Source organism: Rhineura floridana, chromosome 10, assembly GCF_030035675.1.
Source record: "Rhineura floridana isolate rRhiFlo1 chromosome 10, rRhiFlo1.hap2, whole genome shotgun sequence".
NCBI lineage: Eukaryota > Metazoa > Chordata > Lepidosauria > Squamata > Rhineuridae > Rhineura > Rhineura floridana.
In genome coordinates this window covers 54,298,646-54,316,556 of record NC_084489.1, presented here as the reverse complement: position 1 = coordinate 54,316,556, position 17,911 = coordinate 54,298,646, and the positions used below count along the sequence as shown (strand labels likewise).

General features: G+C 41.5%; 1 protein-coding gene across 5 annotated transcripts in view; it reads right to left on the bottom strand.

Annotated features, from left to right (window-relative positions):
• Positions 1-252: 252 nt before the first annotated feature.
• The window catches only part of CDK6 (cyclin dependent kinase 6), a 143,290-nt gene continuing 125,631 nt past the window's right edge, over positions 253-17,911 (bottom strand). For all 5 annotated transcript variants that reach the window (XM_061585901.1, XM_061585899.1, XM_061585900.1 and 2 more), the window contains 3 exons: positions 12,494-12,544; positions 1,428-1,563; positions 253-1,031 (listed from right to left, as the gene is read on the bottom strand). In XM_061585901.1, coding sequence (XP_061441885.1) covers positions 885-1,031; positions 1,428-1,563; positions 12,494-12,544 — 334 coding nt within the window. In that variant the 3' untranslated portion in view covers positions 253-884. The remainder of the gene's footprint in view (positions 1,032-1,427; positions 1,564-12,493; positions 12,545-17,911) is intronic.

Genomic DNA, 17,911 nt, shown 5'->3' with positions numbered 1-17,911 from the left:
AAGGAACACTTATTTTTCTTCTACCCACTTAAACATGTTAGCTGGGCATCATATATGTCTAAAATATATCATTGCCAAAGATGCACAGTGGTATGATGGAGGGAAGCATAAAGAAGATACACTGTGCAATGACTGACATAACCTCAGCAGACTGGAGAAATGATCCCTACTTTCTTTTTTTTTTAACCCACCTTTTCCATATGTGCACAATCTTGTTAATAATACCCTTGCGTATTAAGTTAGAGACATAAGTTATGATGAGGAGCAACAAATGCTGTAATTATCATCTCATATTTCCTATCAAGGAAGGACATTCCTGTGTGATTACAATAGCCAGTTGTGTTTGTACACATCTCTCTTAACTGCAGGCTATAGAGGTTCAGTATTTTCAATGTCATTCTTTTAAATAATGCTTTTAGAAAATCATTTTCTGAAATCATGATTAAGCAAAGCAAAGCAAAACAAACAATCACCGTAACTCCAAAGGAGTACCAAATCAGACTTCAGCACCTAGTGACAGACGTTAAGTCAGGTTTTGGTAGTGAGACAGGATTTTGTTAGCTCATGGCGGCACCATTCAATGCTAGGAAGAAAATGGCAGCAAAACTGGTCAGCAGCTTTTCTTCACCTGGCGATCTCCAGGTAAACTAAACAAACACCAAGCCACAGTGGGAGTCATTGGAAGCCTTGCCTCTTGCATTTGCTTTGCTGAAGGCAACTCGGTCCTTTTCCATGGAGAAGCAGATCATCACCCCGAAGAAGCACAGACAATGTATGAAGCCTCTAGGGAATAATCTTCAGTGGGACAGCAATGGTTTTTACCTTCAACAGTGACCTTATCAGCTACATACTTTGTTCATCTGTAGGTTGAGCTGGAAGTAGCTTTAGGGTGTATTTATCTCAGTGGAGTTTTGACTGGATGACATGTCAGAGTTCGTAGTCTCTTTGCATTTCTCCAGATCGTGAAAGTAAGGGTGTGATAAGGCATTGTAAGCTGATATTCTCTTTGTGGGGTTGAATGTCAAGCATTTCTGTATATAAGGAAAATGAGACAATTACAAATTAGGAGGCACCACAGAGTCAGAGCCAGCAAGGCTCAGCTTATGACACTGCCCCTTAAGGCTTCACAAAGAACGGCAACAATTCATTTATTCCGATTAAAGAAAAATGATGGGAAAAGTAGGTTTTGTCCTTGCTTCTAACCCTTCCACAGCTCACCATACATGAGAGAAATAAACTGTTATAATCAATATCCAAAATCACCAGATTTCAACACATTTTATTGAAGGATCTTTTTTAAAGATACAATCAAAGATTCTGTCATTCATATCCATCATCACCAGCACTATTAATTTAATAAATAATACATATTGCTGTTTTGTTTTGGTTATGTGATACTGACAAGCTCTAGCTGGGCAGGTACTTACCAGAAGCAAATCTTTGCCTAGTTCGTCAATATCTGTTACAAAAAGTTCAATGGGTTGAGGAGTTCTAGAAGGAAAACCATTCCTTACGAGAGGAACATCACTGGGCCAATCCTCTTCTTCAGGAAGCCCAATTACACTGTGAAGGAAGGAAGGAAGGAAGGAAGGAAGGAAGGAAGGAAGGAAGGAAGGAAGGAAGGAAGAAGCAGGTGTTAACTCCAGGTAAAACACTAGTATTTACTGCTTAATTCACACTCCTGCGTCTTTTCACTATCTGATAGCATTTCTCACCCCCTTGACAAATGCAGTAAGTACCAGATATTGGCTTCATCACTTCTTCAACCTGGTGCCCTCCAGATGTTGTTAGACTAAAACTCCCATCAGCCCTGACTATTGGACATGCTGGCTTGGGCTGATGGGAGTTGGAACATCTGGAGGGCACCAGGTTGGAGAAAGTGGCTCTAAAGCAAGGCTGCAGCCATTAGGCTCTAATCCTCAAATAGCGTACTCCATTAGAGCCCAAGCCATACTAAGGACGTGAACCAAAGCAGCAGGTACATTCTGTTTCTCCCTGTCTCAAGATACCTTTACAGAAGATGCCTCCCTGGAATCCTTAAGCTGTATTTTATATCCCTCTAAGTTAAAAAAAAAGCAGCAGCAGCGAAAAAGAATTAGAAGATTTGGCACAAGAGTTTTCATTTTTTTAAAATTTGTCTGAGCATAACAGACAACACATCCTAACCTTGTCTACCAGAAGTAATTCCTATTGAATTCAGTGGGGCTTACTCCCAGGTAAGTGGGGTTAGGACAGCAGTTAGGCAATCTTAAACTATCAGGACATATCAGGTTTCTTATTGTTATTATTTGCAGCATACATGCGCATTGCAGCTTACAGTTGCATAAGTAAAAACACACAGGCAACTGGCCTCAAGGAGATTACAATCTAAAACAGACACTGGGGGAAAACAACAGAAAGTGGGAAGGGAGAGATGCCTGCTCATAAACGTGGGCAAATGCACTTACACATACTTCAAAGTTTGGTCACAGCTGGGAGTTGCAATTAAGAAGGCAAGCCAGAGGGCTTCATACACAGGGCTTACAGGAAGAAAGTCAGGAAAGCAAGGATCCCTGATCGATGCTTTAGAGAGATATTAGCTGTGATTTTCACACCAAGCTATATACAAAGCTGGCATTTTACCATTGAGCTTATTATTTCTTTGAGGCTCAAAGCCATTTGGAAGGACTGGGAACACACACACAAAATGATTGTGTTGCACCACTAGAGGGCAGCACTGCTCTATTTTCCCAGGAATTGTTCTTTGGTGTGCACATGCGATGGAACTGCAAGGATGCTTCCAGGGGGAGGATTTTGCAGGTGTCAGGAGGGCTGATTTTGGCAAACCAATAGACACAAGGTAAAGGATACCTAGCTGATCCCTGCCAGTGATGAAGGCAGACTTCAGGCAGGATGATTTTGCGACTGTTGTGCCAACTTATGAGTCTTGCATGTCTGGTTTAGTAGCAAATTATACATGGAGTCGGAAATAAATAAAAATTGCTTTCAACTTCCTTTCTTGCAAATTGCCTTTATCACAGTTGCTTTATTTATGTCAGCTTAAAAAACTCAAAAACTAAACTAATGCAGAATTTCACCCATAATATTTAAAACTGCTCCACAAGCTAATATGAAAACACTCAGAGATTCTACTACGTGGTACATTTACATCAGCTTAATGTCCTTATAACTGGGTGAGGTTGAGAGGCAAAAGCAGGAGACAAGAAACAGAGAATGCAAAGTACACAGGATGCAGTTTTGTTATGAAAGCTCAGCCTCGCTAGAAGAGCCTGGATAAGAGAGGCAGCCTGGAAGTCCCAGCTACCTACCTGTCAGCTTTAGAACAGGATATATGGAAAATAACACTCTCTATATGAGAAAAAGTCTAAACTATAATCATTAATGAGAGAGGAAGATTTTTGATTTTTGTTGATTAGCAGTAGAGCAAATTGAGCAGGCATAGGATACTACAGTACGCTATGAAGGGTTAGGTTTTTGCATACACACCAAGGGTGAATGCTGAGTGACATCATTATTTATTATTTGCTTGCTTCCCTCTTCCCTCTCCATTCTTCCCCCTTTTGTATTGTATTCTGTATTCCTATTAGATTGTGAGTCTTTGGGCAGGGAGTGTCTTACAGTACAGTGCTTTAAAAAGTTAGGCATTTAATAATAATAATAATAATAATAATAATAATAAATGTTTATATTTATTAGGTATAGCAGAATTTATGTTCTCTAGGTCAGGGGTTCTCAAACTGTGGTCTATGGACCACCAGTGGTCCGCAAGCTTCATTCAGATAGTCCACAGCATGGAATATTCATATTGATTTTTAACTGTATTTTTGCTGCTTCTTTTATTTTATTTTATTACCTTTTGAATTCTACGGAATGCAAATTGAAATGCAATAAAATGAAATGTAAGAAATGAAAGAAGCAATAAAATGCAATTAAAAATAATCATAAACAGCTTCTAGCACAGCGCATTACAATTGCTACAACAGGCAGAAAAATAATCAAGTGGTCCGTCACAACCACCAGCAATTTTCAAGTGATCTGTGGAAAAAAAGTTTGGGAACCGCTGTTTTAGGTGACAGACAGTGACAATCATTTCAGCTTCCCATGCCTTCTGTTTTTTAGGATCACATTCATGCCCCAAGACTCCCAGTACTGACACACATGACGGCAGCTACAAGTGTAGAACCCCAAAGTGTTTGGCAATACAAGATGGGGAGTTCTGTAGGAAACATAAGAGCAGCAGACTGCTCTATTGTTTCCTACAGACACACAGAATACGTGACCTGGCTGCTATCCCTAAATGAATCACCACCTTCAAAACTAGTTAAAAACTGTAGCATATCGGCAAATTCAGAAGTGCAGGGTCCCTTCATGATAGTCACACCATGCCCCTTGACAGCCATGCCTCCAGATTCTCTATCTCTTCTGCAACGATAGACGTACAGAACCAGAATAAAACTGCTGTGTGCACAGGCTCCCCATCCTCCCAAATCTTTGGAGGCTAAATGTTGCTAGGAACCCTTTGATGTTAAGAATTCTGAAATGAAGCCAAGTGTGGGAGACCGAGGTACTTTGCCATGAAGCTCACTTCTCACTTACCCTAGGAGCCATTCAGCGTGAAAGAGGAGGCACGTGTTATTTATTTATTTAATTTGTATCCCACCCTTCCTCCCAGCAGGAGCCCAGGGTGGCAAACAAAGCACCAAAAAACTTTAAAACTTGATAAAAACAGATCTTAAAATACATTAATACAAAACAGCATTAAAAACAATTACGTATATATAAAAAATAATCTTCTCAGTGATTGACTTACCTCCTTTCATTCTAACTGGCTCCAATAAGCACAAAATGACAAGGAAGCACATTGTACCCAAGTGAGAAAACTCTTCTCTGTGGCTAACATGCTCCCCTCTCATGCTGGTTGGCTTGTACATAGGGACCCTGCTAGGACCCTGCTCCCAAAAAAGCAAGGGGTCTACAACCCTCCACAACCCTGGACGACTACACCCTTGGTTACAAATAAATAACAATAAAGAATGATTACTAATGATGTGGGGTGGACATTTTTCTCATTTTATTTCCAGTGCTTTATTTTTCCACAGAAAAAGCAACTGTGATAAACGCAGTTTCATAAGTTCATTAGTAACAATGAACAGATGCCAAATGCAAACACAGTATTAGGCAAGATTGGCGGTTTAAGAGTTTTTAACTTAAAATAAACATGCTAAATTAGAACACTCTCTAGGGCAGGGATAACCAACATGGCACCCTCCTGATGTTGGACTGCAACTCCTATAATCTCTCTGATCATTGGCTATGCTGGCTGGGGCTAATGGGAGTTGGAGTTCAACCACATCTGGAAGGCACCTTGTTGGCGACCCCTGCTCTAGGGCATCAGATGATTTCCTGATGCAAACTGAACCTTTTCCAATGCAAATTACCCTAATTTGCATACTTACTAATATGCATAGGATTTTTTTTCCAGAAAACCTATATCACTGATGACAGTAAAGTCCTGTTGACTGCAATGGACATGCCTTCTACTTGCGCTTAGAATTGCAGCTCCAGTATTTATAAAGGATTTTCCCTGACATGTTTGCTCATTCAGCTGCCCTTTTGCCTATGTGTGAAAACTACAAACAAAAGGTGTGGGAGAATGCAGATGGATGGATGGATCCTCTCGGCAGGGAAACTAGGACTGTGAACATACTCGTCACCAGATCAAAGCGTTCCCATTAGCTACACCTGGAAGGGAAACGGGTTGATCTGCTGATCAGTTGCAAAATCTCTTGGAAACTGAATTTTAAAAAACAGAAAAGATTTCCAGCCTGCTCTTCATTAAAATAATCCTGGAGTGGGGTATAATATAAAAAGCATAATATGTAATCAAATATAAATGATACAATGAAATCGTTAAAACATCAACATTAACATTTGTTAAACAAATCAAATCAGGAATTTAGGAAAAATCAGAGGGGGAGCAGGAATTCTCCTCTGACTTTTCCTGATAACATCCCAGTTCAAAACCCTCACATGTCTATTGCAAGACCTATTACTCCCCTGCAGGTACAAAAGAACTTCAAAAGTAAATTGTCACAGCCTCAACAAATGGCGAAAGTAAATTCTCATGAGAGTTTGAAATCAAATAAGGCTCTTGAAACCCACCCTATAAAGGAAGATAGATATAGGTTCTGGAGTTCAGGTGAAAAGAATAAGGAGAGTATCCATGAGGATGTCCCTTTATCTAATTATTTTTATCTACTTAGCCTTGTAAGATGACTTCTAATTGTATGCTATACTGTATTTGAATTGTATTGTATATTGTTTTGTGATTTATTTCTTGTATTGTTTTTTGAGTTTTGCTTGGTATACTGTTTTGATTTTTCTTTTTGTACTGTGATATTTATTTTGTATGTTTTTGAGATTTTTTGTAAGTCACTTTTGAGTGACTAAAACACATACTAAAACACAGCTTAACTAGAGGCCTGGCAATTTTTTTCCTACAAGAAGACTTTGAATAATGAATGTCTTGTGGCTGCTCAAGCTGGCATAGCATTTTCTCTTTTGGATTAATGGGTAAATTCTTTTCCGCACAGGTAATTGCACCCACTAGAAACAGATAGAAAAAGCTGTTTTCTGGCTGCTCAACCCTGTCATGGTTCATTTTCCCACCAGAAATGTCATAAATAATTTGTCATATTCTTTTTTTTAAAAAAACTGCAGCCATGCTTCTTATACCATGAAAATATGCATCATGTATGTATCAAAGCATTCTTTATCTAATAAAGCCAGATATAAATGAACTGAAGGGATAATTTCCAGTGCCATAAAAACCAAACCACTGAGAACTGACTTTTTCTAGACTGTGTAAGAAAAGCTATTCAGGGGCATGACAAATTAACCATGCTGATGAGTCATATACAATGGGGCAGAGCACACAGGAAATGGAAGCCAACTTGGTTAAGACAAAAACCAGCTATTGAAATCTTGCTGTTCAAAACAAAAATCTCTAGGAACAGATATGGTACAGTCTGAAAACTGGACATTGATAAGGCAGCTACATGCACTGTCTGGCTTTTTGAAGCTCTCTGAAGCTTTAGAAGTAGCTCTTCAGAACTGACAAAGGCACTCTGGAGATTTCATCTCCGTGCCATGATCTAGCCATTCCTCTTTGGCATCTTGATGCCCAAGCTAGCCAACTGTGGACTAGCCACAGGTACAGGCTACTCAGATCTGTCACCAATTCTTTTTCATGCAGGTACATATTACCGTAATTCAGTTCTCTCATTTGCTTCAATTAATTCAGGGCTGGGGAACCTGTGGCTCTCCAGATGTTCCTGAACTTTAGATACCTTTGGCTCCAGCCAGCATGGCCAGTGTTCAAGGATGATGGGAGTTGTGGTCCAACAACATCTGGAGGATCACAGGTTCCCCAGCCCTGAATTAATTAAAGGACACAAGAACGTAAAAAGAATCCTGCTGGACCAGACCTTTGGTCTAGCGTATCTAGTCCAGCATCCTATTTCCCACAGTGGCGAACCAGATGCTCATGGGAATCCCACAAACAGGGTATGAGCACAGCAGCACTCTTCCTTTTGTATTATCCAGCAAGTGGCATTCAGAGGCATGCTGCCTCTGTTACTGGAGGGATTATCCAGCCATCATGGCTAGTAGCAATTGATAGTCTTATCCTCCATGAATTTGTCCTTAAAACCGCACAAGCTGGTGAACATTGCTACATCTTGCAGTAGCAAATTCCAGTTTAACTATGCACTGGTTGAAGAAGTACTTCCTTTTATATGTCCCAAATGTTCTAACATTCAGTTTTGTTGAGTGACCCCGAGCTTCTAGTATTATGAGAGGGTGAAGAACTTCTCTCTGGCCACTTTCTCCACATAATGCATAGTTTTATGCTAAATAAATAAATTTATATGCCTCTATCATGCCCTCCTTATTTAGATTTTTCTAAACTAGATTGCATCAAACATTGTAACCTTTCCTCATAAGGGAGTTGCTAATGCATCCCATCAATACTAGGATGCAAATCTGGGGATGCAAATCTGGATGTGCATCTGATTCATGCCTGCATTTCCTGATCCAGCAAGTGATGCAGGCAAGGAAACCTGCTTCCCTGCATGGAACTCTTTGGCTGCAGCTGAGATGCCTGGCTCCAAGGAGGAGGATGTGGGAGCAGCCGCTACCCTTGTGCTGGATCAAGGAAGAGTAGGCCGAACTCCTACTCTTGGCTTGACGGAGCTGGCTCTGGGAAGAACTGCCCCCCTCAGACATCACTGTACTCACACAGGAATATGCCCAGTTCAAGCAGAATGGCTACAGGGGGAATTATCTAGCCTTCACAAGAGCCCTGAGGACTGAGGTGAGTATGTGAGTGTAATGTGCTCACCCCTGGCCCTGCCATAATGGAACCGGGGCCATTCTAAACAGGAGCAGAAACACGGGAATCTGCCTTATACTGAGTCAGACCATTGATCTATCTAGCTCAGTATACTGACTGGCAGTGGCTCTCCAAGGTTTCAGACAGCAGTTTCCCTACCTGGAGATACCAGGGACTGAACCTGGGACCTTCTGCATGCAAAACAGATGCTCTACCACTGAGCTACAGCCCTTCCCCAGATCTTCCCTGAAGCTGGGGATAAGCCTGTACACAGTGGTGTGTGTGGTGGGGCAAGATGGAGGCCACCTATCTGCTTTTGGGCAACTAGTGGACAAGGGATCTGCTCCTTGCCCAACTGTATACCGAAGCACAGGAATTCACCATAGTCAGAAGGCACAAGCATAAGCAGGGACTATATTTATTTATTTAGTGCCATCAAATGCACATAGCGTTTATATAAAATAAAACAATAAAAACCAGTGCCTGCCAAAAAGGCGTACAATCTAAAAAAAATAAAGTAAGGACAACAGAAGAAGGAAGGGGAAGTAAATGGGCAAAGCAAGCACTGCAAATACACATACTCTAGGTATACAAATTATTTTTAAAAAGGACAATTGTGGCATGGAGGACCAGGCCAGTTCCTCAGGCAGAATATGGGGGGGGGGAAGAGAGAGAGAGAGAGCTCAACACACACTAATCCAAGCTGATCAACTTGATAATTGTAAATAAAAATTTAAACCCAAGCTAGTGTACAGCTCTTCTTGCTGACTGCAGCATGCACACTGTCTCTGAGAACAGTTCCTTCCCAGCAGTCTTTTCAACAATGAAGCATCCACAAGGGCAGCATTCCCACCCATCTCTGCTAGTTTGTGAGGTTAGTGCAAGGCTACCTGCCACACCACCACAACTGCCTGCCAAGTTCAAGAATACCTTCTTTTCTTTTAAAATCTATTTTTCCACTTTGAAGATGTTGGAAATAACTTTTTGAAAATAATTTTTACTACTCAGTAAAGAATGAACATCAAAAAGAAACAAAAAGCAGAGGAGAGAGTAGTACAAGTGATGAATTAGAGGCTTATGCAGTAATGTCTAGCAATAGTCTCAAATTTTGCATTAATATTTTTCTTTCCCACCCTAAGTTTGCCCAGTATCAGTTCTGCACAGTTCATGTCAGCTGTGCACAGATAGGTAGTTACTCTTCAAGGCTATCCATCATTTAGCCTTTTTTCCACAGTTGAAGAAAGAGTTTAGAAAGAGGTGCTGATAGTCCTTCCTTTCATTTCACAGGTGATGAAGTCACACCTTACAGCGTAGAAATCTGAATTAACAGCAGAAGCTGCATCCAATCCAATTTTTTTAAATGCTGTATTGAATTACTGGGAGGAAAAACTACAATCAGAATTTTTTTGTACAGAAAATAGTATGAAAAAGCTCCCTGCTCCCACAGCTGATTCCCCTGACCCATTTTGACTATATTGTTGTCAAGCTATTGAAAGTGCATCACAGCACTGCAGTAGAGCTAAGGATTAATTCATTTCTATTCTTCCGCAAAAGCAAACATCTCCACCCCAGTGCCAGTTGCTCTAGTAGTAGAACAAAACCTTATCCTCACATAACAGCAGGGATGGGGAACCTGTGGTCTTCCTGATGTCGTCAGACTCTAACTTCCATAATACCCAACCGCTAGCCAGGATTATTATTATTTATTAGATCTGTTTGTTGCTTGTTATCTGAAAGTCTCCAAGCAACTTACAACACTATTAAAAAGACAAATGAATATATTATACTATAAAGATGAAAACAACAAACAACCCCACAACAGCCACAGGAAGCTTTGGGACTGTACTGAAAACCATTTCATCTTGGTCTAGTAAAAGCCTGGGAAAAATACTAGGTCTTTACCTGCCGCTGAAAAGATGTCAACGAAGGCATCAGGTGGACCTCACTGGGGAGTGCATTCCACAGATGGGGAGCCAAAACTGAAAAGGCCCTCCCCCCTGTCACCACCCTCAGAGTCTCCCTCAAAGGGGGAACCTGGAGAAGGGCCTCAGATTAAGATCAAAGGGTTCAGGTAGGTTCATAAGTGGTGAGGCATTCCAGAACATACTGGAGTCCTGAGCCCTAAGGAGCTTTATGGGTCAAAACCAGTACTTTGAATTGGGCTCAGAAGTGTATAGGTGGCCAATGTAATTGGAATAGAATTGGTGTTATATGATTTGTTTGCCTTAAACCTGTCAACAATTGGGCAGCCGCGTTCTGCACTAACTGAAGCTTCTGAACCATTTTCAAAGGCAGCCCCACATAAAGCACACTACAATAATCCAGCCTTGAGGTTACTGAAGCATAGTTTATGGTAGTCAGGTTATCCCTATTGAGATAGGGTCATAGTTGGGCCACCAGCCTAAGCAGATAGAAGGCACCACTCAGGCCACCCAGTCGTCAAATGACAGTAATGGACCCAGGAGAACCCCCAAATTACAAACCTGCTCCTTCAGAGGGAGTGTGACCCCATCCAGAGCAGGCTGCACACCACTTAGCCATTCAGAGGAACCACCCACCAACAGCATGTCAGTCTTCTCTGGATTAAGATTCAGTTTATTGGCCCTCATCCAGTCCATTATCGCAATGAAGCAGTGATTCAGCATATCTACTGCCTCACCTCAGAAGATGAAAAGGAGAAATAGAGCTGCATGTCATCAGCAAAACTCCTTATGACCCCACTCAGTGGTTTCATGTAGCACGGAGGACAAAACCAATCCCTGCGGGACCCCATACTGGAGAACCTATGTAGCCGAGCAATGCTCCCCAAGAACCACTCTTGGAGCCATCCAGCCATCCAAGTAGGAATGGAACCACTGCAATGTGGTGCCAATATCCAACTCAAACAGTCGCTGCAGAAGGATACCAAGGATGACAGTACTGAAAGCTGCTGAGAAATCAAGGAGGATCAACAGAGCCACACTCCCCTTGTCTCTCTCCCAACCCAGATCATTGTACAGGATGACCAAGGCAGTTTCCATACCAAAATCAGGCCTGAATTGCAACTGAAATGGATCTAGAAAATCTGTCTCCTCCAAGAGTACCTAGATCTCACTGGCAACAACCCTTTCAAGAACGTTGCCCAGAAAGGGGACATTTGCAACTGGTCTAAAATTATTTGGATCTTCTGGATCCAAGAAATGTTCTTTCAGGGATGGTCCTACTATTTCAGACAGCCTACCACTCCTTCTTTAAGAGAAACATTAATTACCTCCCTGGCCAATCCAGCCGTTGCCTCCCTGACATATTTCATTAGCCATGAGTCCAAGGAAACCCTATCCCTGACATAAAGGATGGAGGCTGGATGGGATAGGAGACAGCCTGGCTGGAGGGGCATGCATGCATGCATGCATCCATCCAGCTTTTCAAACAAGTGTTGCGTCCTAAAGTGGCTCACATCATTTAACAAAGAAAAAAGAGAGACAGGATTTGCCCTGAAGATTACAAACTAAAAAGACAAGACACTCTAAGGAAGGGGAGTGGAGGGAAAATGTAGAGAAAGGAGATAATGTCACAGGTGTGCCACATTATGAAATCATCAACATCAGAGACAATGAATAACAGAGAAATAAGAAAGATTCCTGAAACTGCAAGGCACTAGGGGGAAACTTTGCCACTTTCTGAATAAAAAAACAACACTCAAAACAATTGTAGAATAAACACTCCAGATTCTAGAACTGTGTCTGTATTCGTAGAACGCAGACATGGAAGATACTGAAAACATTGGGTTTTTTTTTTAAAAAAAGAAGTAAAATAATAAATGTTCACTAAGTGGGAAAGGGGATTTGCATTACTATTACCAACATCATTACACACAATAGTCAACAGACGGTGGTGATGTTCATGTAATGACATTTCATACAGCAATCAAGTTTGAAGAAGGGCATTTCCTCCTCCTATAAAGTATATCATATTTAGTGCAAGGAAAGTAAGATACAACTTTTATTTAGAAGGAAAATATCTGGACTGTTAACAAATGGGTGACTATTGTGCACTTATTGCACTAAAAATTAATTATCTGGAAAATTCCTGTGACAAAAAATGCAGGAAGTTATTACTTACTCAAAGATTTTTCCTAGCTGATCAACATCTGATTTTCCACGAAAAAGTGCCCTGAAAAGAAAAACAGAAACACGTTCTGTAATTAAAGTGATTTTTTGACATCCTTCATCTAGCTTTCTTGTGTGTTTTCCCATCTTGGCTGTTTTGGCTTCTTCAATGTCTCACCAACCAAAAGCATACATTTTGAAACTCATCCAACATGTACTGGCTGCAGCGTTTGTTGGACCCTTCAGACAGCCAGTTTTCAATTGATTCCAACCACCTGGAGACTAAAAATCAATGCTCATTGAGGGAGAAAAAACTGGTTATTATAATCCACTCTTCCCAAGCCATTTCCAACACAGTATTTTTCTTCCAGGTGAAAGCTGAGAAGTATTTATTTTAAAAGTTACATGCGAGTCTCATAAGACAAATGCTTTGGGTTAAATAATACCATTCACAGTAACTCCAGAAGCTGTGCATTTGAAATGAGTAAAGCTACATTCCATGTACAAGTCAACCTCAGGGTTATTCCTTATTAAAACAACAGAAACAAAATTATTTGTGAATATGAGGAAGATATCTCTGTCTTCTGCAAGAAGAAAGTTGCTTGCATTAAAGGTGGAAAGCCTATTTTTGCAAGCCTTATACTTAGTTCCTTAAGAATGAGTAATCTTGAGCCAGGCATGAGTATCAAAGCATTTTCAACAGATTAACTCATTGGAAACCACCTCACAGCATGACAAAATCCACCAAATATGTACAATAGGAAAGGGAAACTAGTGTTTAGGAGAAAAACAAGGCCTCCCATTTCTAATCCAAACACACTACAGAGAGCCACGTGAGACCCTCTAGAACTGCCAATACAGCAGCCTCAAATTCTGGGCTGGAAGCCAGAGATGAAAACCAAGAGAAATAACTTTCAAACACAAATATCTGGATTCTGTCATTGATAGTGCAGCATAGCCAACTAAGATGGTAGCCGCATGCCGTGATGTTCTTGCTTTCTCCACAATTTGGCATCAAAGATTTTCGAAAGAGAACCACAAATTCACTCGCGCCACTTGATTAAATGTCTGCTTGTGGTATTCAACCTTGCAAACAATTTTTGCCACTTTCAAGAAATGACAGGAGCTCCATTACTCCAACTCCATTACTCCCAGCCTGTTTTTTTTTTATTACTTTTAAAAACTCATCACAGTCCAATGGCTATGTAAGCAATTCAAAACAAAATTAAAAGATGGAAGAGTTTATGAAGACAACAACATGTTTTTACTGAGGAACAACTGTTTTTATTTTCCACACTGTGTGTGGTTATATCCTGCAGTATGTAAAAAGCATGTTGCTAAGCAAGAGTGTGCATTGGTTAGGCTGAATAAGGGGTTGGCTGTTCTGTTTTTATTCTCCTTTTGCTCCATGAGGAGCTGTCAGATCTAGACATCTTCACTCCAGGACTGGAGGTCTTGGTACAAGTTCCCTTGGTTCCTGGCCAACTCTTGGGCACCCCCCACAATCACCCCCAGGGCCACAAGAACAGAGGAGATGGGAAGCCATGCAGGAGCTTCGGGACCATTAACAAAGTGCTTGATCAAGTGAGGCTACTTGATCAAGGCCTGACTGAGAGCCAGGAAGCATTGGAACTTTCAGCTCCTATATAAGCTCTCAGTCTGAGCAGCATTATTGCTGGAGCAACGGCTTCCTTAGAGCTCTAAGCTCAGGCTCCTTGAACTGCAGAAACAAACAGCAACGCTATGAGGAACATGATAGTTTTACTGATGCCATTAGGACAATTTTAAAAAAATCACACAGTTGCTTTAACCAGCTCTCCAGGGTCTCAGGAAGATGTCTTTCATATCCGCTGCTACCTGAACGGAATATTTGTGAAGTGGCACTGGCCAGCGGATCACATCCCTAGCCATAGCTGACAGCACTGCATGATTTCGACCCACTTGGAGTTACTTTCAGTTAAAAGCAGCTACCCTAAAGAGTCCTGCATGGTTCCCAGTTCTCATTCTGGGCATAATACTTTCCAGTGTGGCCAGATACTACTACTTCTTCTCTCCTTTCAGTTAGTATCTCTGTGTGAGTGGAAGTGAGACACAACACAGGAGGAAGTTCATCTACACATCGCTATTCAGCATGATTGCAAGTTGTCAATGGTATTTCCTTGCTGAAGAGATGCGAGGGGGCAGGGTAAAAATGACTTGGCCACGGCTGGATGGGGAAAACTTGTGCTGAAGTGATGAGTATGTGCTTACTAGAAATAGATCTGTGATTTTGAAGGTATCAATTTTAGTTTTATCTGAAACTACGCAAAAATATTACAAAGACATTCAGCATACTGACCTCCCATATGAAACTTCAGTGAAATGGCAGGAATCGCAATAGCATCATGATACTGCTAAGTTCACATCTGAGTCCAGCATGACCTAGCCCAATCTGGATATCATGTATAGCGAGGGGCAGGAAGGCATAAGCAGTTAACGTGATGCAGCCAAAGTGACAATCTCTCTGGTGGCAGGTCCAGTAAGTTACAGATCAACTACAATACCATTATTAGCAGGCCATTATCAAATGTTAGGCACATAAATGTGGGTCAACACAGTTGCTCAGTGGTAACTGAAAAGTAGAGCTTAGGCGAGCATTTCTCTTTTTTTAAAACAAGTACCTGCTATTCTCATTTTCAAGATATAGACACCTGAAACTGCCTTGGATTGAGTCAAATCTTTGGTTCACCTAGCACAGTATAATCTACTCTGACTGGTAGCAGCTCTCCAGGTTTTCCAGTAGAGGTCTTTCATCTACAGGAGATGCCAGTTAAAATGAATGGGTAGAGTATATGCTTTGTACGCATAAGGCCCCAAGTTTAATCATTGGCATCTCAAAGTAAGGCTGGGAAAGAGTGCTGCCCCAAATCCTGGGAATTGCTGCTATTCAATGTAGACCAGCCTTACCCAACCTGGTGCCCTCCAGATATTTGGGCAACTCCCATCAGCCCCATCCAACATGGCCAATGGTCAGGGATGATGGGAGTTGCAGTGCAACGCAACTGGAGGGCACTAGCCCTGGATATGGCCATTGGCTCACCCTGGCTGTTAGGCATAAGAGTAACTGTTAGGCATAAGGGTAATGGCCATCAGCCAAACAACCTTCCCAGTGCCAGGAATCTTCCTACAGATTGTGGAACATTGTGTTATAAAGTATTACATATCTGTTACAGTTAAACATCCAAACAGCAGAAACAGTCTATGATCCCATTTGCATCTGGAGAATGTCTGAAATTATGGACTCCGCATACCCTAGCATAGGTCTGCATTTCTGGACATTCAACAGATGCATGGAAGATTGTCAGCCTTCCCTTGTGATTGCCTACAGTCTCTGTGTTTTGGACATTCCCTATAACGTGTTACTGTTAAATTTTAAAAATATTCACTGTAATATATACATTCTGGCTTTTTTTCTACATACAAATGTTTTTTGTCTACATACATATTCAGAATAAAGTATATTTTGGTACACACCTACGATGCATATGTGTATGATCTCTTTCAGAAATGTAATATATAAATATTAACAATTTAAGCCACAGTCCACACAGTTACTTAAGTAAAAGCGCAGAAGCGTCTAGTGAGATTTTTGACCCTTCCCCATGAATTTTGAAAGGGGTCTGCTGAGTGGTTTTGAGCTCAAGAAATATACTCAGTGGGTATACTCAGTGGGTATATAAAGCTAACTGCATTTCTCTCCGAGTTGTTTCCATAGAAAAATTGATACTGGAGTGGCTGTATACTATAGCCAGCATGGATTTTTTGCATTCCACAATGTTAAGTTGAAAATACCCTTTCATGCCATTCTGCTGCTTCCCATAAGCTCATTTCAAAACAAAAACCTTACAAAATATATAATCCTGAACTCAGAAATGCTTGCTTAACAACCCTCTAAGTTTTCATGGCGATACACAAAACAGTCAGACAGAACTGAGAATTCAAAATGTAAAAGAAGAGGGGGGAAATCCAGACCCCTGTTGGACTTTTTTGTCAGTGTTCTCATAATTTGTTGAAATTAATTAGAAATCAGCCATGTTGACAGAGTGCCTGTAATCTTATTACTGACCTTTCCCCATACTCTGACCTTCATCTTCTGCAGTTTAAAAGTTTAAAAAATGCCTGGCTGATTTTTAATTAATTTAATAACTTTTGCATTGAACTCAATGATAAACGCGGGCATGCTCAGTAAGAACCAACTGTCAGTGTTCTAAAAGCCTGATTCACAGCTGTTTGGCCTGGCTAACACCCAGGCCAGACAGTTATTCCAATTTAGACAATTCTGGCTTCCCCCAAAGAATTGGGGGAAGTGTAGTTTGTGAAAGGTGCTGAGAGTTGCTAGGAGACTCTTATTCCCCTGACAGAGCTCCAGTGACCAGAGTGGTTTAACAGTCAGCCCCTCTTCTGGGGATTGTAGCTCTGTCTCTCCTATCAACTCTTAGCACCCTTCACAAACTACACTTCCCAGGATTCTTTTGGGGAAGCCATGACTGTCTAAAGTGAAATAAAGGTCTGGTGTGAATGCGGCCAGGGACAGCTTTGGTTTAAATTTGGGTGGGAGGCTACATGTGCCTGCTGTAGAATAAAAATGTGGGGGAAACCCTGAAAAATAGAGATACTGTTCACATTGTTTTCTTTTTGGAAAGAAAAGGAGCTTCCCCTCTGCCCAGTGCCCACCCACACAATTTGCTCCCCTTTTCTCCTTCTTCGTCCTCCTCCCTGCCCCTCCCCCAGGTCAGTTTCACCTATCCTAAGCATGATTGTACATTAGTAAATCCCATTGAACTTAAAAATCATGCAAATTATCAAACCTGCCCACCCCTCCTCATCCCGTCCCTTTTGCCCCTTCCTTCACCCCTCCCTTCCCAATCCCCTCCCCCCTTCTTCCCTCTCCTGTCCCCTCCTCTTCCTCCTCCTCCATGGTCAGTTTTACCTATACTAAGCATGATTGCATGGGAGTAAATCCCACTGAACCCAATAAGCATGCAAATGATCAGACCTGCCCTTCCCCTCCCCGTCTCTCCTCTCCTTCCCCTCTCCTCTCCTTTCCTCCTCCCCTCCCCTGCCCACTTCAGCCCTCCCTCTCCTCCTCCTTCCCTATGGTTAGTTTTACCTGTCCCACTGAACTAAATCCCACTGAACTCAATAAGGATGCAAATGATCAAACCTGCCCTCCCCCTACCACCTGCTCCCCTTCCCATCCCCCCATGGTCAGCTTCACCTATCCTAAGCATGATTACTCACCAAATGCTCAGAGGCACATGTAACCAAATTCTTCCAAACTACACATTAAGTGGATTGGACTGTGAAAGACTAACCCAAATTGTGTTTCCATTTTGACAAATTTGTAGGGCAGTACAATATCTCAGAGAGGAGGTCAGGTCTCCTGCTCCCC